The following is a 27,224-nucleotide window of genomic DNA, read 5'->3' on the forward strand; positions in this document are numbered from 1 at the left end:
GACCGCTCATATTTGGGTCGTTTTTTCTATCCCCGCTCGTCGCCCGTGATGTAGTAACTCCCCAAACCCATACGCTATTTCAAACCAGATATTGTTATCGCCCAGCTTTGCACTATACAGTTGACAAAGGAAGGCTACGGAACATAAACTGTATTTTGTTATGAATAATATGTCTCTCATGCACGTCACTGATGTTAGCTTCTTGTGAGTGTTTTATGCATCATTAAGTAGTGCAGTGTAATCAGATGATTAGAAAGTGAAAATGCAAGGTGAGCCACTCAGAGCAAAACACAACACAGATCACTTCACTTTTTCAGCAGCGTGTCTCTTTTTACAGTAAGTTTAACCAATCAACAATAGTTATTGCTCTTCATAATATCAACTAATATATAGCAAGATAGGGAAAAAACCGTGAGTTTCTTGTTCTGAATCGAAAAACTTAAAGGAATCTTGAATCTTGTTCGTGGTTGTCCGACGTGCGCCCGTCTATCGCGTCCTATTTAGGTTGAAACAACATTTTGGGAATTTTCATCACTTATGGTCATGTCATAAGTTAAAATACTTATTGACCAAGTTTTACTTGGCCGGGTTTTTTTTTCTGTTTGTGTCTTTTTTTTATCGTCTTTTTTTTTCTCTCGTGTGTGTGTTTTTTTTATTTTTGGGGGGTTTCATTTAAGTAACACTGAACGTACAGCAATGTATATAGCATTACAGAAAGTGTCACCCTTCCCAAATGGATATCACTGGGTATATAACATTCAGGTAAATTTCACATTCATTCACAGATAAATATTCTCATAGCTACATATACACCAGATGTTCTTTCCCTATCTTTTGCTCCTTATCTCCTGGTTCACTTTTTCTCGCCGAAATTAAAAACAACTTAACGAACTTTCATCACGTGCCATGCACGATGAACTGTCTCAATTTCAAAATGAAAAATTGTGAATACGCTCATGATGACAATGCCTCAGTGAACCGTGACCCACATGATGAACACAGACTTACAAACAACACAACAAATCCAAAATAACTATCAAAGTGACCTTATTCTTTTCTTCCTTGGCTTTCATTTTCTCAGAATTGATCAAAGCATCACCCAAAGATGGATTTCGATCTTTACTTAGAGGAAACAAAGACTAAAATAACAGAAACTAAGGTCACAGACGAGTTTGTTATGTATCGTATTCTTGTTAGATTTTGGTGCCATTGGTGAGAAATATGGGGGGGAAGAGGAAGAGGTGCTTCTTTTGTCGGAAACCCTGAATTAAACAACTTATTACATTGCCCGGTCTGCATTCCACTCGCTGATTTTCAACCGTCAAGGTTTCTTTTTTGTGTCAGTATGCCTTCAGAGGCATGAATTTAACAATCACTGACTTCCTTCTAAAACAGTTAGGCTCACTGAGTAATAATTGTCTCTTCATGTGAAAAGCTGAGCCCCCTGAAAGCCAATATTCCTGCAGTAATTAGGCTAGAAACTTTCCCCTCTCGAACTTCTTAATAATCACGGTTGACGAGATGAAACTTTAGAGTTGCCATCCAGTTTAGAAATAAACCCTATTATATCAGTGTCTGATACCATCAGAGCGTATATCAGATTAACACATGTACAGAATGTACTCCAAACAACCGCAATTTTAAAGACTATTTCTTATATTTTCATTGTCAGCAAGAAGAGCTGGAATTCTGAAACATTTCTCAAACTTGCCTCTGTTGTCAAACACCTTGATTGTCAAGTCACAGTCTACTACAATATTTCGCTCGCGTGAGCTGGTAACGATATAACACGGATCATTTATATCCAGTACTCCTCTACACCATCCTGATCAAGTATCCATGATACAATACGATGCTCCATATCCTGTTTACGCAGTGCCTTAACTATCCTCACGTCATGCAGTATGTCAACTTTCTCCTCTTCTGTATCAACTGTAAGCCATTCCGGAGCAGTAAACCCCCACTGTATATAGATTGTGTGACACTTTAAGCGACACGATCGACGGGACAGACACCAAAAATGATTTCTTTGTTTTTCTTTACTGATCAAACGAATCCCTTAAGGGCATTGATTCCAGCTCTTCTTTTTGACAATGGTAAATATCTATCGATTGATAAGGTGACAGGGTGACGCTTAATTAAGCCACAGAAATGAACGGCAACATCTATATGCTGGTAGACAAAATTTGTGATATTCATAGCTTCTGCATGGACCGTTATCATTCTTGGATAGGTTCAGGATTTAGAACTGGTTTTCTCCTGGTCTTTCATGCCACTGCAGACCGCATTTAGCTCTTAAATACACACTTTACTTGCTACTGCAGGATCCGTGGGACTGTCTAACGTGTTTAGTACTGTAACCATCACTCGGTTTAGCATTTCTAAGATGCGGTCAGATGTTGATAGTCCCTTCCTTCTACATAGCTCGACAACTGTGTCATGTCACTCCTCTTGGTTAAAGAAGTCTTAGAACACAAGTATAAACATTTACTCAGGAAACCATAAAAGAAATATCACAACACCAATAAATTCAAATTTCTCCACACGATAAATAACCACACCAAAGCAGTGGAAAGGCCAGGGCAAAACCAGTTCTAAATCCTGAACATATCCAAGAATGGTAACAGTCCAAAAGACTGAGGCTATGAGTATCACAAGGAAAATAAACAGCTGTACACTTCAGTAGTTACAAACTTGATCCATGAGATAACCCTCTTAATGAAAATTCATTACGTAAATTATTGCAAATTTTTAAGATTATTGGATAAGTTTGTCCTAACTTCAAACTTTTATATCTCATAACAGAAAGATGCACAGGGCCATAAAATTTCATAGCCCATCAGTCACCTCAGTTAAACTTTTCCTCCGTCTCGAGTACAAAGCTTCGTTCTGCCGAAGGGCTAATGCTCGAAACTTCAGCTTTGAAACTTTTTACGGTGGCCAATTTACGATATCAACTCAGTTGATCATATCAAATTACCCTCTCGCACAAAGCAGCGAACTAAGCATGTCACCGAATTTCCTCGAGGTCTCCAAGAAAGCACTTAAGATGTGAAGGGAGGGAAATAGTGAAGCAAAAAATAAAAAGAGAAAAAAGACTCAAGAACTCCGGCTCGAGAGATAGCTTCGTTGATTCATAAGACTTGTCACTGATACTGAGAAAATCTGATTTCTTTTGGGGGGAGGAGGGGGGTCAAATGGGTTTTGTCGAATATAGCAATGCCAATAGAGCCAAGAGAGAAAGGGTTGAGGAAGCAGAAAAAATCGTTATGACATGAAATAAAACGATAAGAAACTCTGGCATGAATCACTGAAGCGTCGTTCGCGATTTAGACCATCGTCAATCCAAATTACTGGCGTCACTCTACCACAGAAGATCTCACAAGAATGAGGAAATGAGTCAGCTATTTGAAAAGGATTTATCGTTCCCAAACGAATTATTCTGCCCTCTGGCGTCAGAAAAAAAGAGCTCTATTTTCGCAATTGAGCTTTAGTTCACGAAGGGATGTTTCAATCTATAGCCTCTACTTACGAGGCATGGAGGGTCACCACTCCATAAGAAAGCAGCTTCGGGCAACTGACACGTTCATTGCATTTTTTAGCCAATATTGATCTTTTTGATATACCGCGTTTTTGTATGACAGACAGCTAATAACTTTTTTAATAACAATCATTTTGGTCGAAAACATTTTGAGCCGGGGCTTATAGGTTGCGATTTCAAAGTCGTCGAGTAATACCTAAATTACAATTATTCCTTGCGAGTTACATGAAAAAAGTCCGTCATCTTCTCTGCATATGTTACGCGTCAGTTATTCAGCTGGCATGTATTGCTTTGAATTATGTAAAAACGGTAAAAAAGAAAAAAAAATTATATTATTAGATTTGCATTAACATAACATATATAAAAACCTTTTACCTTTAATGAGATGGTCGCGCGAAGTATGTTCTAAACGTCGTCAAAATGCTTTCAAATAGATTTTGATTGCAACATTTTTTTCACTTAAAGGAATTAAGAAACTAGTAAAGTTAATGTAAAGTGTTGGTTTACTTTTCTTGCGAGTAATTACCAGTTATTTCATCCATAATCAAAGCAACAACAAAATTCTCGAACGTAATTGGTTATCACCAGCTCGATTTGAGCACTAATGGAAAGTTAACACGTCATGCCTGTGTAAGTGGACAGCACGCTGCTGTCTCGCATATCGCCGAGTTAACTGTTGTTCTATTTTATGAAAACGTGTAATCGCGCAGTGCCGTCATTTGGCTTAAAAGTTTCATTAAGACCTCGTACATTGCCCTCATCAAAGGCTAACATTACATCGAAACGACGAAAATCATCCTCGTTAACTTGTCTTGCTCGGTGGTTGCTAACAATTCCATGTTTCTTCAACACTTGCAACCCTCGTTCGTTCGATGGGAGTCCTTCACGGACAACACGAGTTCCAGCGCAATACTTATTGGGTAAGAGTGCCTTGCACCACAAACGTGGAGGGTAACAAAGAGGAACTAGCTCGGAGAACAGAAGGCAGAAGCTTAAGAGGGAAAATTGAGAGAAATTGAAAAGGCACTCGTTTGTTGTTTCCTACTGCTCATCAACCAGTGAAAAACCTGTACCCAACAAAGGATTTTTTTCCACTTAATTCCATTTAAGGTCCACCAAAGCATTAAAGATGATTTCATTCGTGAGGAAACGAATCAGCCGGTGTAATTAGATACCTCTCGAAGTCGGTTGCGTCATACGTCATGAACGAGAGAACATGAAACATGTAAACAGTGTCAGCAGTCGGAATTATTCAGCGAGCAAAGTGAGTTAGGTCCAACGTCGTCCAAGGTCATATTGAACAGCCTCAGTATTTTTGTATGTGGCAATGAAAAATCAGTCCTCGTTTCTGCAAATGCTTCTGTTAAAATCACACAATCACATAGCTGAATCATACCGCTAGTGAATAAATGTATCATAGAATGTATGAACAACTTTTCAATCTTTCTGCAGAGGTTTTAAAAAGATTTCAATTTCTTGAAGAAATCCGAGTAGTTTTAAAATGTGACTTCGAGACCAGCCGAACAATAATGTGCAATAACAGTCTATCAGCGCTTAATTAAACTGAACGCTCAAAAATGCAAACGGTTTTACAATGGATGAGTAGTGACTTGAATCATTCGTTGGAGCCAGCTTTCATATAGCTCACGACTACAGCTTCTTCCGGCGAAGAGCGAAAATTAAACATGATGGATATGCAATTAGTTCAATTAATAGTCCTTTTAATCAAACCGAAGACGGGAGTAACACAAAGAGGGCGGGAGTTGGGAAACAAAGGGCTGCAAAAGAACTAGAGGTGGGAGAACGTGGTACGGGAAGTTGGAAGCTGTGGGGCAAGAGTCGTATTCGAAGTTCAACGAAATCATACAAAAAAGAAGAACATAAGGGAAAACAAGAACAAATTCAGCAAGTGATAAGATTTACTGATTATATTTCAGTTTCCACTAATTACAAAAAAATTTACACTTTTCATTAGCGAGCAAGAGTTCCATCTTGCCCGCTTGAGTAGCGGCCAAGCAGAGCAAAGGAGTCACAGCACCTCACCCACGTCCTCTGCCAGCTTTCAAATAATTAGCATTTACTGACAAGTTTGATTTGATCTCCAAGGATCATGATACTAATTTTTCACCATTTGATTTTGTCACGCGACAAAGTTCACAGCAGAAATTGGTCTTGTTTAAAAATTGTCACGCAGAAAACAACAGCTAAATGAAATACTAAATTTGATTAAAACATTCGACAAGAAAAGCACAAGTGTTCAAAACTACTTAAGCAAACATTGGGCCTATCACAGCAATAACTGTCCACGCATTATGCTTAAAAGACGGATAAAGGCTAATGTTAAAATCATCGAAAGGCAGGAACACCATGATTAAAATGTAAAATGACGCACATGCATTTAAGGGAGACTGGATATCAAGCCCTTTCACACACACAAGAGAATCACATTCAACTTCTCCTTACAATATCCATACATTATCCAGTAAACAGGTAATGAGAATAAACAAATATCTCAGCTTATTGCTGTGTCAGATCGTGTCACCTTGCCATGTCATAAACAAAAATATTTCCTCGCATTACAAGGAGATATATGGCAGTTGCAATGTGCAATTTTATTAATACATCTAAAGAAGTGAGGACCACAAGGCTGGTTTCCAAATAAGCATCATATCTCTAGCGTAAGCTTGGAGCCATCAATCAAGTCCCTATATGATCAATGATGCAATACTTATTTTCCAAGAAAATTCAACTGCATCGCATTTGTTAATAAATCGAGGCCATAAAAGCTTTTATTTTGGGCATGAAACTCAAGTCTCAAGTTTCATCATGCCATGTGAAAAATAAAGGCATTGTACTTATTATGTTAATTACATGATTATTTGAATGAAAGTGATCCTCGCAGTGATGTGCACTACTTAGGCAGTAGTGAAAATAAGGCCTGAAAAAAATTTCAGGCCTGTACGGGATTTGAACCCATGACCTCTGCGATACCGGTGCAGCGCTCTACCAACTGAGCTAACAAGCCAACTGGGAGCTGGTCATGATGATGGTTCGAAATAAACCCGTGAAGTGATGAAAATACGGTTAAGAATATATGAAAGTCATATATTTGAACTGCGGATAAAGACATGAATGAAAGCGATATTTTATTATATATATTTTTTTTTCAGACCTTATTTTCACTACTGCCTAAGTAGTGCACATCACTGCGAGGATCACTTTCATTCATGTCTTTATCCGCAGTTCAAATATATGACTTTCATATATTCTTAACCGTATTTACATGATTATTGATGCAAAGCACCAATTTATTGTTCATAATAATTAGTTGGTAAACTAAACGTGAAAGTAAGAAGGGAAAATCAGTGCGTTTTTTAAATGACGATTACTTTGCTTGGATACCGGGTTAATACCGCAATGCATCCCTCAGTGGTCACTGCAATCCCTTGCAGAGAAGGGAATGACTTTCCTATATAGATAGAAATACTTCGCAGAAATTCACCATCTTTGGTGTATATTTCTATGTACAATTCGTTTGCATAAAAGTCGTCAATACCGACCACAGCGACCTGTTGACTTTCCCTGTGAAATGCAATTTTTGAAGAGAATATAGGCCTTTGCAAACAAAACTTGTTTGGATGATCACCTTGTTCGCTGAATATGTGAACAAATGTCGGATACTCTCTTTGCACCACCATAACTCTGCCATCACTTACAGTAGTGATGTCGCACGGGTAACTCAAGATTTGTTGACCAAAACTGCAAACTAACTGACCATTAGTCTCATAAACATCCACAATCCAATATTTCTTGCTCGAGTCACCCTTCAGCACCAACACTTTTCCACTATCACTAACTGACAGTTCACACAGCTCAAAGTCGAAGCTAATTCGCTCGACGCGAAACTTGTGATGCTGGTCAGCGGTTTTGTTAAACTTGAAAATCCAGTATGAGCCCATACGACTCTCTTCGCTGACCAAGACATAAATGTTGTCATTCATGTCTGTGGCTAGCCGAACCCCCCTGGTTTTAATCAGTAGCTGTTTACCGCTGTCATCAATAAGAGGAGGAAGTCTGAAACCTTGCAAAAACTTGCCACTGTTGTCAAACACCTTGATTGTGTCAACGTATGCTAAAACATATTGCCTGCTTGAGTTGGTAGCGATATCAATCGGCTTCTTTAACCGTTGCACCTCTTCGCCATCATGACCAAATATCCATGATACACTACAGTTCTCCATACCCTGTTTACAAAGTATCTCTCTTACTCTCGTATCTCGCAGCAGATCAACTTTCTCCTCTCCTGTATCAATCATGAACCATTTTGGCAATAGTTCTTTAACGGGTACTGTTTGTATGACATTGTAGGCGACACGATTGACAAGACAAACCCCGGAAATAACTTTGCGTCGTTCTTCTTTGTTAAATAAACTCTTCACTGCCCTGAAACCTGTCTTGAGCTGTTCTCGAAGACTTCGCTGAACCACTGGCAGACTGTTTAGCTCTTCAATACACACTTTACATGGTGCTAAAACATCCTCGGGATGGTCTATTTTTTCTAATACTGTTGCCATCACTCGGTACTGCATTGATAAGATGCGGTCATTTGGTGATAGCGCTTCATTAGAAAAGGCATCCGTTGCTCTTTCACGAGCACTTTCGAATCTCTTCTTTGCATCGGCGAGCTTTCTTGTTGCAGATTTAGTAAGCTCCAAGTGTTTCATTCCTTCAGTGAGCGACACAGCCTCCGCACAAGCTGCTTGTGCTGTATCCGCGCCATACTTATTCCTCGACCTTGTATCTTCAAATACTTCATACAGCAACTCGACTCCTTCTTTAAAGAAGCTAATACTGGCTAACAAATCTTTCCTTGATAATCCATCCAGCTTGGACTTCATGTCATCGATTTCTCGTATGATGATGCCGCGAAGCTCTTGATCTGTTATGTCGCCATCTTTAAGCTTTTTTGCTGCCTCATCTCTGCCTTTATCCACAAGCCATCCAATAGTCGCTTTGAAAACTACTGTTATGATTGCAAACATAATGGCAGCTTGGAACTTAGTAATCCGAAGAAATTGAGAGCATCTTTTAGCGAATCTTCACAATAAGCAGCTTCTTAAGCGTCGATGAACGCAAAGAAAACAGCAAATGATAGCAAAATTTCAAGAATGATTGCAATTTTGGAATGAGAATTGCTGTCAGCCCAACAAATGAAACAAAACAAAACATAACAAAGAGAAAGCAATCAAGCCTGGCGTGAAGATTTATAGCCTATTCAAAAAATCCTTTGTTGAAAAACATATTTCTCTTGGAAAAGCTATGTTGCTCATTGCAGACACTTAAATAGGCTGTTGTGGTCTTAAGTTCTTCCTTTCACCAACGAATGCTGTGAGCATCAGAAATCCCTGACTGACATCAGTAAATACACAATTTAAAGCTCTTTTTGTGTTGTGTAATAAAATGATACTCGTGATCGCTAAAACTTTCGACCACGTCACGGCATCACTCTACTTCTCAATGGAAATGTTGTTTGATGCCCGAAGCAAAAAAGAATGATAATTGTTCACAAATCTTCCGTAGCTGTTAGCTTTGTTCTCAGCTGTAATGTGTTTTATTTATAGTTCTTTCTTTATCTTGTTACCCGTAAATAACTGTTATACCACACCTAGAGCTGAGACGGGTTCCTTCAACCAAATTAGTATTTGGCTATTTATCGGGTTATGGCCCTACACACTAACGATGTGATTTACTTTTAGAATGATGGAATCCCTTCTCACAGCATGGGTTGAAAAGCGAGCCGAGTGAACTCAGAGGGTGAAAGACTGAGTTTTTATTTACAGACTCAAGCCCATACGCTAAATCAAAACAGATATCATTATCGCCAAGCTTTGCACTTTACAGTTGACAAAGGAAGGCTGCGGAACATAACCTATATTTTGTTATGAATAATAAGTCTCTCATGCACATCACTGCTGTTAGCCTCTTTGGAGTGTTTTATGCATCATTAAGTAGTGCAGTGTAATCAGATGATTAGAAAGTGAAAACGCAAGGCAAACCACTCAGGGTAAAACACAACAGAAATCACTTCACTTTTTCAGCAGCGTGTCTCTTTTCACAGTAAGTTTAACCAATCAACAATAGTTATTGCTTTTCATAACATCAACTAATATATAGCAAGATAAAAAAAAAATATGTGAGTTTCTTGTTCTGAATCGAAAAAATTAAAGAATCTTGAATTTTGTTTGTGGTTGTCCGACGTGCGCCCATCTATCGCGTCCCATTTAGGTTGAAACAAATTTTGGGAATTTTCATCACTTATGGTCATGTCATCAGTTAAAATGTTTATTGACCGAGTTTTACTTGGCCGGGTCTTTTTCTGTCTGTGTATTTTTTTTTCGTTTTCCTTTCTCTCTCGTTTGTTTGTTTTGACTTTTTTGGGTTTTATTAAAGTAACACTGAACGTATAGCGATGTATGCAGCATTACAGAAAGTGTCACCCCTTACAAATGGATATCACTGGGAATACAACTTTCGGGACGACAGATAACTATTCTCGTAGCGACATGTACACCAGGTGTTCTTTCTCAGTCTTCTGCTCCTTATCTCCTGGTTCACTTTTTCTCGCCGATAATAAAGAACAATTTAACGAACTTTGACGTGCCATGCATGATGAACTGTAGCAATTTTAAAAATGAAAAATTATGAATACGCGCATGATGACAATGCCTTAGTGAACCGTGACGCAGCACACAATGAACACAAACTTACAAACAACACAACAAATCCAAAATAACTATCAAAGTGACCTTATTCTTTTCTTCCTTGGCCTTCATTATCTCAGAAAAAAGTACAATTTAAAGCCCTTTTTTAAAAATGTTTTGTTGAATAAAATGTTACACGTGATCATTGAAATTTCAACCACGTCAAGGCATCATTCAACTTCTCAATGGAATGTTGTTTGATGCCCGAGGTAAAAAAGGATGATAATTGTTCATGAATCTTCCTTAGTTGTTGGCTTTGTTCTCAGCTTTAATGTGTTTTGAAGTTCTTTCATTCACTTATAGTTCTTTCTTTACCTTGTTACCCGTAAATATCTGCTATACCACAACTGGGGCTGGAACGGGTTCCTTCAACCAAATTTGTATTTGGCTATTTATCGGGTTTCGGCCCCGCACACTTACGATCTAATTTACTTCTAGAATCTTTGGAATCCCTTCTCACTGCATGGGTTGAAAAGCGAGCCGTGTGAACTCAGTGGGTGAAACTGACTGAGTTTATATTTATAGACTCAAACCCATACGCTAAATCATGATTTCAAACCAGATATTGTTATTGCCCAGCTTGCACTTTACAGTTGACAATCAATCAATCAATCAATTTATTTAACGTGGTCAGAACGCTTAGCTGAAAGCTAGTTTACAGGTACGCCACGAAATAAAAAGAGAAAAGGAAATAATAAAGCCTTATGAAGGTATATAAATTTAAATAATTTAAGATTAAGAACTAGCTAATATTAAAATATAAGAATTTAACAATGTAGTCACCAGGTAAAATGTATAAAAATGTATAAAATGTAATCATTAAAAACAGTAAATATAATCAAGGATAGATCCTCACCGCACTAGAGTCCTGTGAGATCTAATGTTTTTAAGTAATTTTTAAAAGTAGTAAATTTTTGTATCTTTCGAGACTCGTCCGGTAAAGCGTTCCATAATTTCGATGCAGCATATCTCCATGATCTTAACCCGAAGGTTGTTGATTTTACTTTTGGGAGGTCCAGTATTGTGGTGCCCCTAAGGTTATAAGTGGAGCACCTTACTGTTATAAGATCACGTAAGCTTTTTTGGACCTGCATCACTGGCTAATATCTTAAAGACAGTGGACAATATTTTCGCTAATCGCTGTTCACGAAGACTTGAGAGACCGATGCGCTTACAAAGTTCCTCATAAGGCGAGGACTTATCTCTAAAAACAAAACGGAGCGCACGTTTGTTCACCAACTCTAACTTGTCAGCTGACTTTTTATTACAGAAGTGCCACGTTTCGGAGCAGTAATTAAAGTGTGGTAAAATGAAAGCTTTATAAAGATCCCTTCTAGTCTCAAAAGACAACATTTTCTGCATCCTTTTTAATACGGCGACTTGTTGACTGACTTTTCTACATATTTTAACAATGTGCTTTTCAAAATTTAATTTATCATCGATTGTCACGCCAAGAAGTTCCATTGTGTTGGATATGGGAAGTTGTGACTCCTCATACTTAAACACTGGTTCATCAGTTCCTTTGTGTTTTCCCAACACCATAGCCTGGTATTTTGAACTGTTCCTCTTCATACCATTACGCGCAAACCATATATCAGCACTAATAAGATCATTGTTGATTGTTTCTTCAACTTTGGAGAGTTGATTGTCGGCGTAAAAGATTTGAGTGTCATCAGCGTAAGTGGACAGAGTGCACTTCTTGATGACATATGAAAGATCATTCATGAAGATGTTGAATAATAAAGGGCCGAGGATGGATCCCTGTGGTACACCATTGCATATAGGTTGCCAATTGGAAAGCGTATTCCCCAGTCTCACCCTTTGGAATAGATTTGATAAATAATCTTTTATCAGGGAGGTTGTTGCTTCATCTGCTCCATATTCTTGACAAAGGAAGGCTACGGAACATAGCCTCTATTTTGTTATGAATAATACATCTCTCATGCGCGTCACTGCTGTTAGCCACTTTTGAGTGTTTTCTACATCAGTAAGTATTGCAATGTCATCAGATGATTAGAAAGTGAAAATGCGAGGCAAGCCACTCAGAGCAAAACACAACACAAATCACTTAACTTTTTGCGGCAGCGTGTTTCATTTGACAGTAAGTTTAACCAATCAACAATAGGTATTGCTCTTCATAACGTCAACGAATATATAGCAAGATAAGGAAATAAAACTGTGAGTTTCTTGTTCTGACTCGGAAAAATTGAAGGAATCTTGAATTTTGTTTGTGGTTTTCCCACGTGCGCCCGTCTATCGCGTCCTATTTAGGTTGAAACAAAATTTTGGGAATTTTCATCACTTATTGTCATGTCATAAGTTAAAATACTTAAATCAAGGTCACAGATGAGTTTGTTGTGTATTGTATTCTTGTTAGATTTTGCTGCCATAAGTGATATATACGGGGAGGAAGAGGGAGAGATACTGCTTTTGTCGGTAGCCATGAAAACAACTTATTACATTGCCCGGTCTGCATTCCACTCAGTGATTTTTAGCCGTGAAGGTTTCTTTTTTGTGTCAGTATGCCTTCAGAGGCGTGAATTAAACAATCATTGACCTCCTTTTAAAACTGTTAGGTCCTGAGTGATAAGTGTCACTTCATGTGAAAAAACGAGCCCCCGGTTCAGAGAGCCAATAATCAGGCTAGAAACTTTCCCATTTCGAACATCTTAAAAATCGTGTTGCCATCCAGTTTAGCTATAAAACCTATTATATTAGCGCCTGATACCACCAGAATGAATATAATTAACATAAAGGCTATATATGTAGAGAATGTACTCCAGTGGAATTCTGAAAAATTTCTCAAACTTGCCTCTGTTGTCGAACACCTTGATTGTCAAGTCACAGCCTACAGCAATATTTTGCCCGCTTGAGCTAGTAACGATATGACACGGATCATTTATATCCAGTATTCCTCTACACCATCCTGACCAAGTATCCATGATACAATACGATGCTCCGTATCCTGTTTACGCAGTGCCTAAGCTATTGTTACGTCATGCAGCAAGTCAACTCTCTCCTCTCCTGTATCAACTCTGAGCCATTCCAGGAGCAGTAAACTCCTACTGCATATAGCTTGTGTGACACTTTAGGCGACAAGATTGACGGACAGACACCGGAAATGATTTTCTTTGTTCTTCTTTACTGATTAAACAAACCCCCCCCCCCCCCCAAGAGCATTGATTCCTGTGTTGAGCTGTACTTTAAGACTTACTGAACCACTGACAGACCGCGTTTAGCTCTTAAATGCACACTTTACTCGCTACTACAGCATCCGCAGGACTGTCTATTTGTCTTTTTCTGTCCGTTCTCGATTTTTTTCATCCTCTCCAAACATTGTGTTTGATTTCCAGATCAGCCATTCAACTCTACGAAATCGTTCTAACCTAGCAAATTCTAACCGAACGTGCAAGATTCTTAGGGACTCTTCGCGCCGACTGACCTTACCTCAGATCAAAGAGCGTGAAGCAGTTAAAGCGATTTGTTTTACGGTTCTCTGTTTGTTAGTACTGACAGCACTGATTAAAACTTCGAAGAATCCATTCGCACCGTAAAAATAGTCAGTTACCCACACATTCAGTTAGTCTACCGCTTATACGAGCTGTTAATCAAACGAAACCACAGTCAAGGGTTACAGAGCTATTTTATGACCACGGTGCATAACAAACTTTTTTCGTTATCAACACAGCCACGCGCTGAAATAGCTTTCATTCCAATGTTTTGTGCCATCATGATGCAAAACTCACTTTTGTGAAGACTGCCAAATATCTGCTAGGTAAGATTCAAAAACGAATAATAGGCAATGATAAACCCCGCTGAATATCCGAAATGATAAATCCTCTTTTCCACTCGACTTTATCATCGCACCTCTGCCCTCGTGTTGCTGTGATGGCTGCCAGCGCCACGAGGAAGACTGAAGACCAGTCAAACCTTGCATAGGGTAATTCAGTATTAAATTAGTAAATTAGCCACCGTGAAGAGTTTCAAAGATAACGTTTCGCGAATTAGCCCCTTCGTCAGAGTGAATGGGGGAATTGTGGGTTGTGTGTGTGTGTGTGTTTATATGCAGATGTTGCAAATGCAGACCTTGCTTAGCCTAACATACATAGCCTAACATATCATAAAATTGTTACGCTTGATTTTCAACTAATTCTTTTCTTTCATTAGATTTCTTCCAGCTCGGCCACATCCTCTGAGCGAACCCGGCAGATGCCGATAGCTCGGATGAAATCGAATATCTGACTAGTGCAGAATAGAGGGCTGCTTACTGTGACAACAACTACCATACGTTCCCTTCTTAGTATTAATCAACAGCCAATGAGTATTGGAGGGGAGGATAAAGAGTGCATTCAGGACTGACATGCGCATTGCACGATTGAGACATGCCCTCAGAGGCGAGTTCTTCGTGAACTGTTGATTCATCTGAACAGACTCAATTTAAGCTCGGATAGATATGCTTGAGCGTTTAATTGATTCATTTCGAACTGCAAGCGTTCTTGTCATATAAATGTTCATGTTCATATTTTACGTATACAAAGAGCAAAAAGTGAGAATAGATGTAATTTTCATGAGACATTTTAACCCGTGTGGGTTTAGAGTAAACACGAGTATAATGTTTAAAAAAATCATCACTCTATCAAAGTTCTGTTTGCAAATCTGGAGCAGAAATATTTACGACAAAGGCTCCAGAGAAATACAATAACGAAATAAAGGTATTGTTGAGAGGATGATACCTTATAACTAATTATTTTTATATTCATAATTTCCCAACACAGAATTTCCTCATGATACTGAACAGATGTATATAACAGTAAATACTTCTTAACGCTTGTAAATCCAATTTCCATGATTGACACAACTTTTTACCATATTCTCTCTGTTACAAGTTTTTCTAGCTATTTATGTAGTAAATGGACAAACAATTTCCATACAGAAGGCTAATTTATATCACTGTAAAGGAATTGATAACGAATGAAAAACACTGTATTTCATGGTGAAACACATAATATAACCCAAGTATTTTAACGAATAAAAACGATTGTGAAGAATCGTTCGTTAAACTCTGATGTATATAGGGGAAAAGTTTCGACACATATATTGCGAAATAAGTCCATCGAGACACAAAAATGGATAAGCGATACACTCAAGTCTCCAAAATGGTTTACCTGCCAAGCCTTCGGATGAAAAAAGGAAAAAAAAATGAAAAAAAAGAAGTAAAATGGTATAAAAAGAATTGATCTTGTCCATGCTGTTAACAACCACCATCCAACTTGTGACGTCAAGCAGAAGAGGGTGACCTGGTTCTCGATAAAAACATTTCAGACATGTCGAAAGCACTAGAATCAGTACAAGGAAAGGAAAGTCTTTCGTGCCATCCAAGAAAGCACAAAAGCGCACTATGTGCAAGAATCTATAGCCGACTCATACTTTACTTTGATCTGGATAAGTGCGGATTGTTTCTCCGCTCGGATTCGGTGTTGATCCCGTTTTGTGTCCATCTGTTTTCGTGCACATGTCCTCTCGCCGGCATAGGGTATTTTTGTTGGGTTCGCGAGTTATAACGGAGTTGCGATCGTAAGTTATAACTCGAATGTTCCTTAGAAGCCAGTACATGAAAGAGAGTCCGCCCAGTACTGCATGCATTAAATAACACATAAATAAAAGGGGTAATGGTGATGCTGTGTCGATGGGGTATTTACAAGATAATTTGGTTCTATCGACTGACGCTCTTACCAAGGACTAACGCTGTAAACTTTTGCCTTAGAGACTCTTTTCAGCAGCCAATTTACATTATCAACTCTACTGATAAAACCAAATTATCTGGTTTTTAAATATTCTGCGTAATTGCGCAAAAATGTCGCCACCTTTACTGAGTGAAACGATAGTATTGACTGTACTATTGTGTTTTCGATGCGATATTTCGGGGAATAAATTCCTTTACAACATTTCTTTAAAAATCACATGTGATCCTTGCAATGTGATCAACTTTCCGTGACCAGTGTGATGCATCCACAAATCGCATCTTTATCCCAGGCAATAAGACCGCTTTACTAAAACACAACAACCAATCGGATTTCAGGACTTGTTTGAAGAAATCAAGCAAATTTCAGGAAAATGAGAGACATTTTGTAATAAGCGAATGAATCGTGGAATTTGTGACGATAGGTTTTCGCGCAATAAACTGCACTTTGCGGAAAACGTACAAAACGGGGGAAATAACTCGGTAGAGATCACTCGGCTTGCGAGAGCAGAAACTCCTCACGATTTCCTAGTACACTGAGATCTACTTCGAGCGAACTTCTACGGACGTCAAGGATGAGACAGCGTTTTGATTCCACAGTAGACTTTATTCGAAGAGCACTCTAACATAAATCATGCCACAGTAAAAGCTAAACGAATTGTAGTAAAAGCTGTACAAGGTACTTGTTTAAAAACTAACTGGCGTGAGGTGCTATTGTAACACAAATTACAATATTTGAACAAGGACACAAAGAAGCAGAAAATGTCTCCTTGAAGTTAAACGAAAACTACTTAAATGTTCCCGCTGTTTCTACGATGAAAAGAATTTCAAAATTTAAAGGACGGATACAACAAGCTCTGGCATAGAAAATATACCTATCTAATTAAAGAAGAGCAGCTTAGGAAATAAAAGCGGAAAAGTAATTAAAAATTTCTGCTTATCTATGTAAGGTTGGTGTGGAAATTATCGTATGAAAGGAAATTAATATTACGAGTATAAACTCAGCTGCTAACTACCGTGAGAATCAATTTTTCCAAAAATACCATTAACACTTATATTTACTTAATATTTCACTAGTAATGAACAACAAAAGTACCAATACACAGGTATACAATGAAAGCAAGAACAAAGCAAAAATTTCTTAGTTTACTACTCAAAAACTGCTGTGGCTTTTTAAGTATTTTTTTTATCTAATTATTTTTTTTAACTTACTAGAAGGAAAACCCGAATATTTTAAATATGAAAGTATACGAATACATATGGAAAATTAGCGAATATATATGCCCAAAAACCCACGAAAAACCCTAAGTATATCATTTTATGATACGTCAACAATTCAATTTTTGGCTATAATTTACACAATGGTAACAACAATTTGAATGGAGCAATTTGTTCATCGTTCTTTATAGCTCGACCGGTCGAGTCAAAGAACAAACAGAATACAAGAAATAAATTGAAACTTGAAAAATAAAATTTGAATTGAAACAAAACTTGAACTAACATTACACGAACTAAAACACATGAATTTTTCCCCTAACATTGATTAGCCAGCTATGAAATAATTAGTCTTTACTGACAAGTTTAATTGATCTCTAAGGATCGATCTTTCTACTAATTTTGTTGTACTTTACATTAGATTAATGAAACATGCGACATGAAAAGCACAAGTATTCAAAACTACTTAAGCAAACGTTAGGCCTATCACAGCAGTAACTATCCACGCATTATGCTTAAAAGACGGATAAAGGCTAGTTTTGAAATTATCGAAAGATAGGAGCACCATGATTAAAATATAAAATGACGCACACACATGTGAGAGAGACTGGATATCAAGCCCTTTCACACACACAAGAGAATCGCATTCAACTTCTCCTTACAATATCCATACATTATCCAGTAAACAGGTAATGAGAATAAACAAATATCTCAGCTTATTGCTGTGTCAGATGTGTCACCTTGCCATGACATAAAAAAGTATTTCCTCGCATTACAAAGAAATATATGGCAGCTGCAATGTGCAATTTTATTAATACATCTAAAGAAGTGAGGACCATTAGGTTGATTGCCAAATAAGCATCATATCTCTAGCTAAGCCTGGAGCCGTCAATAAAGTTCCTACATGATCAGTGATGTAGTACTTATTTTCCAAGAAAATTTTCTAAACTGCATCACATTTGTTCGATTAAATTTCAACGCTTCAAAAGTTAATAAATTGAGGCTATAAAGGCTTTCATTTAACAAATAGAGAAGCCTTGGCTGTGCTCTGTTCTGTTATAAAGCACGCAGGAAGCGGCTAGAGCACGAAAGAAGTGTAGGGAGAAACACTCGACTACGTCTCGTGTTTCTCCCCACTTCTTGAGTGCTCTAGCCGCTTCCTAAGTGCTTTATAACAGAACATAGCACAGCCAAGGCTTCTCTATTTGTTTTATAATAAAGAATCCATTAAATTCCCCGAGCATTACTTTCAATTTTCAAAACAAACTTTATTTCCAAAGCGAACAACAGTGTCGTCAGCATGCTCTATACTCTCATAAAGCACGCTACAATAAGCCAATCAGAATCCCTGTTAGAATGATTCAAATAATCTGATTGGCTGTACAAGACTAAAGCTGTCAAAAGTGTCAAACCATCAAAGTTAAAAAACCATCAAAGTTCACCTTCTGCGATAGTTTACAAACTAAAATAGTTCGGTAGGTCGAATTTAACACTTTTGCTTGAAGTTTTTAAGGCTCTAATACAGAATCTTGAAGTGAAATGTTCAGTGAACTTCAGCCGAATTATGGCTCATAAAAACACGCGAGTTTTTTCATATGACAAGGTAGAAAACAAACTGTTCAGGGCGAGTGTTTTTTGAATGAACGACAGCCAAATTCACCGGAACATGAAGATCGCTCGGGATGACAGCGTCGCAAAACTCGGCTGCAATGACAGATGTGACTTTCCACTCAACGCATCGGAAAGGATATCAGAGCAAGCTCTTATTTTTTCACTCGAAGGGCGGCCGATGTAGTTTCTGAGGCTTGCTGTGATGACCGGAGATCGCCATGATGAGCGAGCCGCGATGGACTTCAGCATGATCATATTCGCTCAGACACCGTCATGATTAGAATGAATTTTAACAGTTATGCCAGTTTGGTTATATTTTTCATCATTTCTGTTTTGTTTTCGAACACTGAACTTTATATACTATATGAGTGTAAGCTGTGTTTGATTTTTATTTCCGTACGTAAGCGTGCAATCTAACTGAGCGTGAATCAATCTTTAAAACCTCGAATGCCTATTTTGTTTTTCCCTTGAGGATTTTCGTATCTGCTCACGTTTTAATAACGTAAATTACGGCGCCTGGTATGTTTACAAACCTTTGTTTGATTCTTCTGTTGCTACTTGTCGGCTCGCTTCAGTTCCGAAATTTCACTTTCAATTATCGGAAAAAAGCTAAAAAGAAGTCCCGGAAAAGCTCGAACATAGTATAGTTTGGCAGATGGCGTGACAGCTTTAGCTCAGCTCTATGCTCTATACTCTCATAGAGCACGCTCTTTCAACCAATAACAGTGCGCGTTATATCCGAACTTTATTATAATCTAGGCATAAAACTTTTGTCTCAAGCTACATCATGCCCTGTGAAAAATAAAGGCTTTGTGTTTATTATTATTATTATTATTATTATTATTATGTAATAATAAACAGTTAGTAAACTAAACGTGAAAGTAAGAATGGAAAATCAGTGCGTTTTTTAAATGATGATTACTTTTTTTGTTGAACCTAGAATCCGGGTTACTACTGCAATGTGTCCCTCGGTGGTCACTGCAATCCCATTCAGAATAAAGGACTCTCCCATATGGATAAGAGTACTTCGCACAAACTCACCATCTCTAGTGTATATCCCTACATACAAGATGTCTGATTCCCTATTACCGGCCACGACGACTTGTTGACTTTCCCTGTGAAATGCAATTTTTGGAGATCTCAGAAACCTTTGCAGATCAAACCTGTTTAGATGGTCACCCTGTTCGCTGAATATGTGAACACCTGGCGTCGAAAGCCATCCTTCCACCACCATAACTCTACCATCACTTACAGTAGTGATGTCGCACGGGTAACTCAAGATTTGTCTTCCAAAACTGCAAACAAACTGACCATTAGCCTCATAAACATCCACAATCCCATAACTCTCTCCAGAGTTTCTCTTCAGTACCACCACTTTACCACTATCGCTGACTGACAGTTTGCATTCGCAGCCCATTGTCCTGACGCGAAAACTGTTATGCTCGTCAGCAGTTTTGTTAAACTTAGAAATCCAGTATGAGTCCTCACAACTGGTTTCTTTGACCGGCACATAAATGTTGTCATTCATGTCTGCGACTAGATGAACCACCCGGTATGTAAAGGATAGCTGCTTACCCATGTCATCTAAAAGAGGAGCAGGAACTCTGAAACGTTGCACAAACTTGCCACTCTTTTCAAACACCTTGATTGTATTGTCACAGTCTGCTACAATATATTGCCCGCTTGAGTTGGTAGCGATACCACTCGGATTATTTAACCTGTGCTCCTCTTCGCCATAATGACCAAGTATCCATGACACACTACAGTTCTCCATACCCTGTCTACAAAGTATTTTTGTTACTCTCCGGTCTCGCAGCAGATCAACTTTCTCTTTTCCTGTATCAATCATGGGCCATTGTGGCAATGGTTCTTTAACGGATACTGTTTGTGTGACATCGTAGACGACACGATTGATAAGACAGACACCGGAAATAACTTTCCGTCGTTCTTCTTTGCTAAATAAACCCTTGACTGCCATGATACCTGTCCTGAGCTGCTCTTGAAGACTTTGCTGAACCACCGGCAGACTGTTTAGCTCTTCGATACACACTCTACATGATGCTACAGCATCTGCGGGATGGTCTATTGTTTCTAATTCTGTTGCCATCACTCGGTACTGCATTGCTAAGATGCGGTCAGTTGTTGATAATGCTTCATTTGAAAAAGCAATGGTTGCCATTTGACGAGCAAATTTGAATCTGTCTTTTGCAGTGGCGAGCTGCCTTGTGGCATATTCAGTAAGCTCATCCCTCGACCTAGTCTCTTCAAATACTTTATACAGGTACTCGATTCCTTCTCTAAAGGAGCTTATACTTGTTTTCAACTCTTTCTTTGATATTCCATCCAGCTTAGACTTCACATCGTCAATTTCACGTATGATGATGCCGCGAAGTTGTTGATCTGTTACGTCGCCATATTTAAGTTTTTCTGCTACTTTTTCTCTGCCTTTCTCCACAAGCCATCCAATAGTAGTTTTAAAAACTGCTGTTATCATCCAGTACATGATAGTGACTGGGAAAAAAACAGGAAATTGAAAATGTTTTGCAGCTTATGAAGATTCCTTCGATATTAAAAGTTTTTCTCGATTTTTCCGGCGCGAATGAATCGAAGGCCTATCAACAACTAGGTTCAAAGTTTGTACACTAACCGGTAAATATTCGACGAAAGAAATGAAGACAATTTTGTCGATATGTGTTCAAAGTTAGACAGTTAAAATGAAGCAACCCTAAAAAATATTCAACTTCTTAAGTTGTTTTCCTTGGGCAACTGAAGACACAGCGAAAAAATACAACTCAAGGAAACATCATTCATGGCAAATAAACGACAGCTGGAAAGATAGCAGATAGCTATGAATACATTATGACTGTGAATGAAATTGATCTGATGTTTTGAGCCAGTTCTATTTTTTGACTAATTAAAGAGGATCAATTCATTTTCTTTTTGGCTCTATCATAATTAAATGCAAACCTTTAGGCTAAAAATTGTTCAGTAAGAATTCCATCATGGAAAGTAACACAATAATACGCGACCATGCTAAAATCAGCGATAAATTTTTTTACAGAAAAGGAACAGGAGAATGTGAAGCTAAATTTTTCGAGTAGTTTAAGATGCAGAGAAATAATTCAAACGGAGAGACGCCACCCGTGGCTAGGAAATCAACAAAAGCTGAAAACAAAACAGACGGGTGTGAATATCATTACAATGATGAATTTGAACTGTAATTAATAACCTAGTCTACATTTCAAGAAGAATTTCTCCTCGAGTGTTCAACTCGATAGCTCACGAGTGAGCACAGCGAGCGAGTGAGATGTCGGTCTTGTGGTCTTCGTCTCAGTCTTTCATCTATATTATGCTCACGTGGGTGCACAGTTCCTTCAAACGAATGATCTCGTCATAAATGTGACCCTCAACGGGCAAACAGAGAATAAGGTGAACGAACGGCAGCGAGAAAACTGACACGCCGGCTTCGCAGCGGAGCCGGTGTTCATGGTTTGCACGCCTAATTAAAATTTTCTATCGCTCAAATTGCACGATAAAAACAAACGCACGTATTACAGAGAACAAAGAAGTGTGTCGAGCTCGGCGCTGAATGAAATGAAACGCTGGCGAGTGAAATAGCACGCCGTTTAAGCGAGTAAAATGACGCAGTAGCCGTGTCTAAAATTTTCGTAAGCAGCGTACGCGTGCAGCCCTGCACGCGTGTCCATCTCTCATTTTTACCCAACTGCAACTTCAGCGTGGTAAGTACGATCTATGTGGGATGAACGAATCTAGGAGACCATTGTTTTGTCAATAAGACATGTTTTCCGTGTGACGATTGCTAGTCTGGTCGTTCTAATCAGGAAGGATCAAGAGACTACAACTCCTTTTTCCAGTCTTCTTGATTCTCTTCAAATAAACATCAAAGCTTTGTTTTGCATATTCTGCTTTTTCTAGAAAAGAAATACCGGTAAGCGCCCTTTTCTTAATCAGCGCCCTGTCCCTAATTACCGCCTTGTCTCGAATAAGCGCCCTCCTTTGAAGTGCCAAAAGTAAGTAATCGCCCCAAGCGCTAAATGGAATCATTACAGTGAATGCCACTGCTGCAATTATACAGGGTCTAGGAACACGCTTATTAAAATATAAAATCATACAAATACATCCAAAGAAAATTGTCTATCAACCCTTTCACTTAAAGAAAGGAATCACATTCAGCTTCTCCTTATAATAACCTTACGTCCTCCGACAAAAATATATAACGAGAATAGACAAATATATCCACTAGTGCTGGTTTTACCTCGGTATAAGAAATGATTAGCAGCTAAAATCGTGAATTAATAATCGCATCTTGAAAAGAAATATACCTACACGAGGTTGAGGGTCAGTGATGATTAGCCTAGAATCATGAATGAGATTCCTAAATTGATAAGCTTTGTTTATCAAGAAGAACCGAAACTACGTTACATTCGTTTGCGAATGTTCCAGGGTCTAAAAAGACATAAAGTGAAAAACTCGACTAAGTGGCAGAAAAACGTCGCTAACAAGGTATATGATTCTGTGTCCTATCTAAAACGTATTATGTGTTAAACTGTTTTATAATTAATTTCGTAAGGAAAAAAAGAAAACCCACATAGCAAACAATCCAGACAAGAACGAAATCAGATCATACACTTTGCAGTAGACCTCTCTTGAAAGTAGAATTGTTCAAAACCTTACGCCCAAACCAAGAGAAAGTAAGGGGGTTATTTTCTCAGGCCTGAGTTGATTCCGCAAAATGAATGAGGAAACAAGTCAAGAACATTTGCATCAGTTTTATAGAACAATCAACTGATATCCTATTTTGTAATCCATGACGCCGGACTCTAGCTTGACATATGAAGGTCCTAGAGCTGCAATGCGTCCTTCAGTGCTCACTGCAATCATACAGGAAATAGCCACTTTTGTAGATAAAAACGCTTCGTACAAACTCACCATCTTTGGTGTATATTCCAATACATCGGAGCTCCTTCTCATCTTCAGTACTAGCCAAGACGACTTGTTGACTTTCCCTTTGAAATGCAATGTTTGAAAGTGCACAAACCCTTTGAGATCAAACTTACTTAGATGATTACCGAGTTCGCTAAATATGTGTACATAATGGGAAGGCGTTTAGTCCACCACTGTAACTTTGCTATCACTTACAGTGCTGATGTCTCGCGGGCTCTTCAAATTTTGTTCTCCAAAACTGCAAACAAACTGGCCATCAGTCTCGTATAGATCCACAAAATGATAGTCCTTTGTATAATTTCCTTTCAATACCATCACTTTGCCACTATCACTAACTGACAGTTTACACAGATTACACTCGAGGTCCATTGTCCTCTCGCGAAACTTGTGATACTGGTCAGCGGATTTATCAAACTTAAAAATCCAAGCTGATGATTCTTTTCTTCAACCAGCACATAAATGTTGTCGTTTATGTCTGTCGCCAGTTTAACCTTCCAGTTTTCTGTAGATAGCTCTTTACCATTGTCATCAATAAGAGGAGGAAGTCTGAAACACTTCGCAAATTTGCCACTATTGTCAAACACCTTGATTGTCAAGTCATAGTCGGCTACAATATATTGCCCGCTTGAGTTGGTAGCGAAACAGTGAAAGAGGCAGGTCAAAATCGTTACCAGCTTTTAAGTATGTCTAAGAATAATAACAGTCCATCAGAAGCTTTAAATAGTCACAACAGAAATAAACGGTTTTAAACATAATCACTGATTAGAAACTCAATATATGTGAATGCTCACATGATGACAATGCATAACTGTGCCGTGACTCAAAAGATGAACTCAGACTGATAAACAACACAAAAAAATCAGTATGATCATTCAATAATAATTCATTCTTCTTTATCAATTCAGAATTGTTTTAAAAGGATAACGAAAGACTTGTCTTTATCATAAATTAGAGATGACAGAAAATTATGAGGGGGTAATTCACTATTGTGTTACTGCATGTATTTCTCGTTGGACTAAGCCTTCACCAAAGATGTCAAAGCGGAGGAACGGGGAAAGTGCGGTTTTTGTCAGAAACTCTTAAATAACTTGCTACATTACTTTGTGTTCATTCAGTTTACTGATTTTCACTTGCCAAGGTTTAACTTCTGTGTCTTCAGTGCCACGAATTAATCTGTCCAAAAATAAACAATCTTCAACCTGTTTGGGTCACCGAGTGATAATCTGTTGAACTCACCGACATTTTTAAGATTATTTAAAATTTTTTTTTTTCGCCCTAACGTTCAACTTACAGTTTTGATAGCAAGAAAACGAAAAGGTTAATTAAACCGAAATGCTACCTTTAATATCATAGCCTTTCCCAAGTTCAAATAAATTTAATTATTTCCCGTCTCTCGCACTGTGTGAGGGCTTTAAGAAAGTACTGGAGATGGGTATATTTAAGATAACGACTGGGACGATCAAATGAACAAGGCAATGGGGTCATGTAATCACGAGGTTGATCTGCTGCTCGACGAAAGACTCTTGCATTGAATAAATAGGCCAAGTTATTTCCATTCTCTACTCGCTTATCTTTCCGGCGAAACGAATTGTGTCGAGCTCGGTGCAGAGTAAAATGGCACGCAAGCGAGTGAAAAAGATCTCCGTTTAAGCGAGTAAAATGATGCAGTAGCCGTGTCTGAAATTTTCGTTTCATTAACCGGGCTTTCGTGCTTTTCTCGCCCTGTGTTAAACGATAAAAATTTAACTATATTTAATCTGAAATATCGTAAGTGTTTCCTTATATTGGTGTCGGGGAAAGGAATGGTAATATTATATTACTTTAAACCATTCCTGCAAAAAAATTTATTAAAAGGCAGGTTGATTATTTCTTATTCCTTTTGGAAGTCTCATCTTAACGGTGGAGTTTGGTCACGTTTTCCTCGTTAAGATCGTGAAGTTGACATGGAAACAGTTGTTCAGTTTCTACGGTAATTAGAACTCGTGATAGTGTCTCGGGAAAGCTATGTTATTAATTAAGTTAATTTGTTAATCCAGGAAGAGTGAATCTCTCTGGTAAAAGGTCACGTTGGACACTTCTCATTCTTAAAGCTGTAAACGTGTGATACCCTTCATGTTTCCCAATTAGATAGTTATTATGACTAGCACGTAGTAACTTGGGGGTGGTACTTGTGAACGCCCCTTCTCCAACTTTTGTAATCATGATGTTGTAATGTAACCCCTTTAGATGTGAATAATATTACGTCAATAGGTTAGTTATGATTTTTATATTACCAATCTCGTTTCTGTTCAGGCCGATCTAAACTGTAAGATCTTAATTTTCTCTACACCATCTTGACCAAATATCCATGATACATCACGATGCTCTATATCCTGTTTACGCAGCGCCTTAGCTATCCTTACGTCATGCAGCAAGTCAACTCTCTCCTCTCCTGTATCAGCTGTAAGCCATTCCAGGAGCAGTAAACTCCTACTGCATATAGCTTGTGTGACACTTTAGGCGACACGTTTGACGGGACAGACACCGGAAATGATTTTCTTTGTTCTTCTTTACTGATTAAACAAGCCTCTTAAGGGCATTGATTCCTGTCTTGAGTTGCACTTTAAGATGTTCCTGAATCACTGAGAGACCGTGTTTAGCTCTTAAATACACACTTTGCTCGCTACTACAGCGTCCGCGGGACTATCTAATGTGTTTAGTACTGTAACCATCACTCAGATCAACATTTCTAAGATGTAGTCAGATGTTGATAGTACCGTCCTTCTACATAGCTCGACAACTGTACTATATGACCCCTCTTGGTTAAAGAAGTTGTCTTAGAACACAAGCATTAACATTTACTCAACAAAACATTAAAGAAATATTATAACACCAATGAATTTAAATTTCTGGACACGATAAATAACTAAAGCGAAACAGTGGAAAGGCGGGGAAAAAACCAGCTCTGAATCCTGAACACATCTAAGTATGGTAACAGTCCAACAGAAGCTATGAATATCACATGGAAAATAAACAACTTTACACTTCAGTTATTACATACTTAATTCTTTTTTTTTTTTTTTTGCAAACAATGATTACTGAAACTTAAGGTCATCGAATACGTACGGATCAAACCACTTAAGAAGATATCAGAAGAAATTGGCAAAATAAATTTAAAATTAAAGTTCAGCATGTTTTTGGACCGCTTAAGGAAATAAAATAAAACGAAACAACAAAAATAAAACGAAAATATGAAATTGTGCAGAACGGCCGTGGGTACAAGAGTTCCCGGAATTTTTTTCATTCCCCCAATTTTTTTTCTAAATAGTAGAAAATTTCTCGTTTCTGATGGGAGAGTTTCGATTCAGCTGCCACAAGGGTAGTTACTATATACGACTCTCAGAAATCAAAT

At 38.2% G+C, this 27,224-nt stretch overlaps 2 protein-coding genes across 2 annotated transcripts; both read right to left on the reverse strand.

Annotated features, from left to right (window-relative positions):
* Nucleotides 1–6,842: 6,842 nt before the first annotated feature.
* On the reverse strand, nucleotides 6,843–9,390 carry LOC149040231 (uncharacterized). The gene has a single exon (XM_089183008.1). The coding sequence runs from the start codon at nucleotides 8,581–8,583 to the stop codon at nucleotides 6,916–6,918; it is 1,668 nt and encodes a 555-aa protein (XP_089039134.1). The 5' UTR covers nucleotides 8,584–9,390; the 3' UTR covers nucleotides 6,843–6,915.
* A 9,114-nt stretch (nucleotides 9,391–18,504) lies between these two features.
* On the reverse strand, nucleotides 18,505–21,620 carry LOC149040232 (uncharacterized). Its single transcript, XM_089183009.1, has one exon. The coding sequence runs from the start codon at nucleotides 21,369–21,371 to the stop codon at nucleotides 19,776–19,778; it is 1,596 nt and encodes a 531-aa protein (XP_089039135.1). The 5' UTR covers nucleotides 21,372–21,620; the 3' UTR covers nucleotides 18,505–19,775.
* Between the last annotated feature and the right edge of the window lie 5,604 nt (nucleotides 21,621–27,224).

This window comes from Pocillopora damicornis, chromosome 9, assembly GCF_964200805.1.
Source record: "Pocillopora damicornis chromosome 9, jaPocDami1.2, whole genome shotgun sequence".
Lineage (NCBI taxonomy): Eukaryota > Metazoa > Cnidaria > Anthozoa > Scleractinia > Pocilloporidae > Pocillopora > Pocillopora damicornis.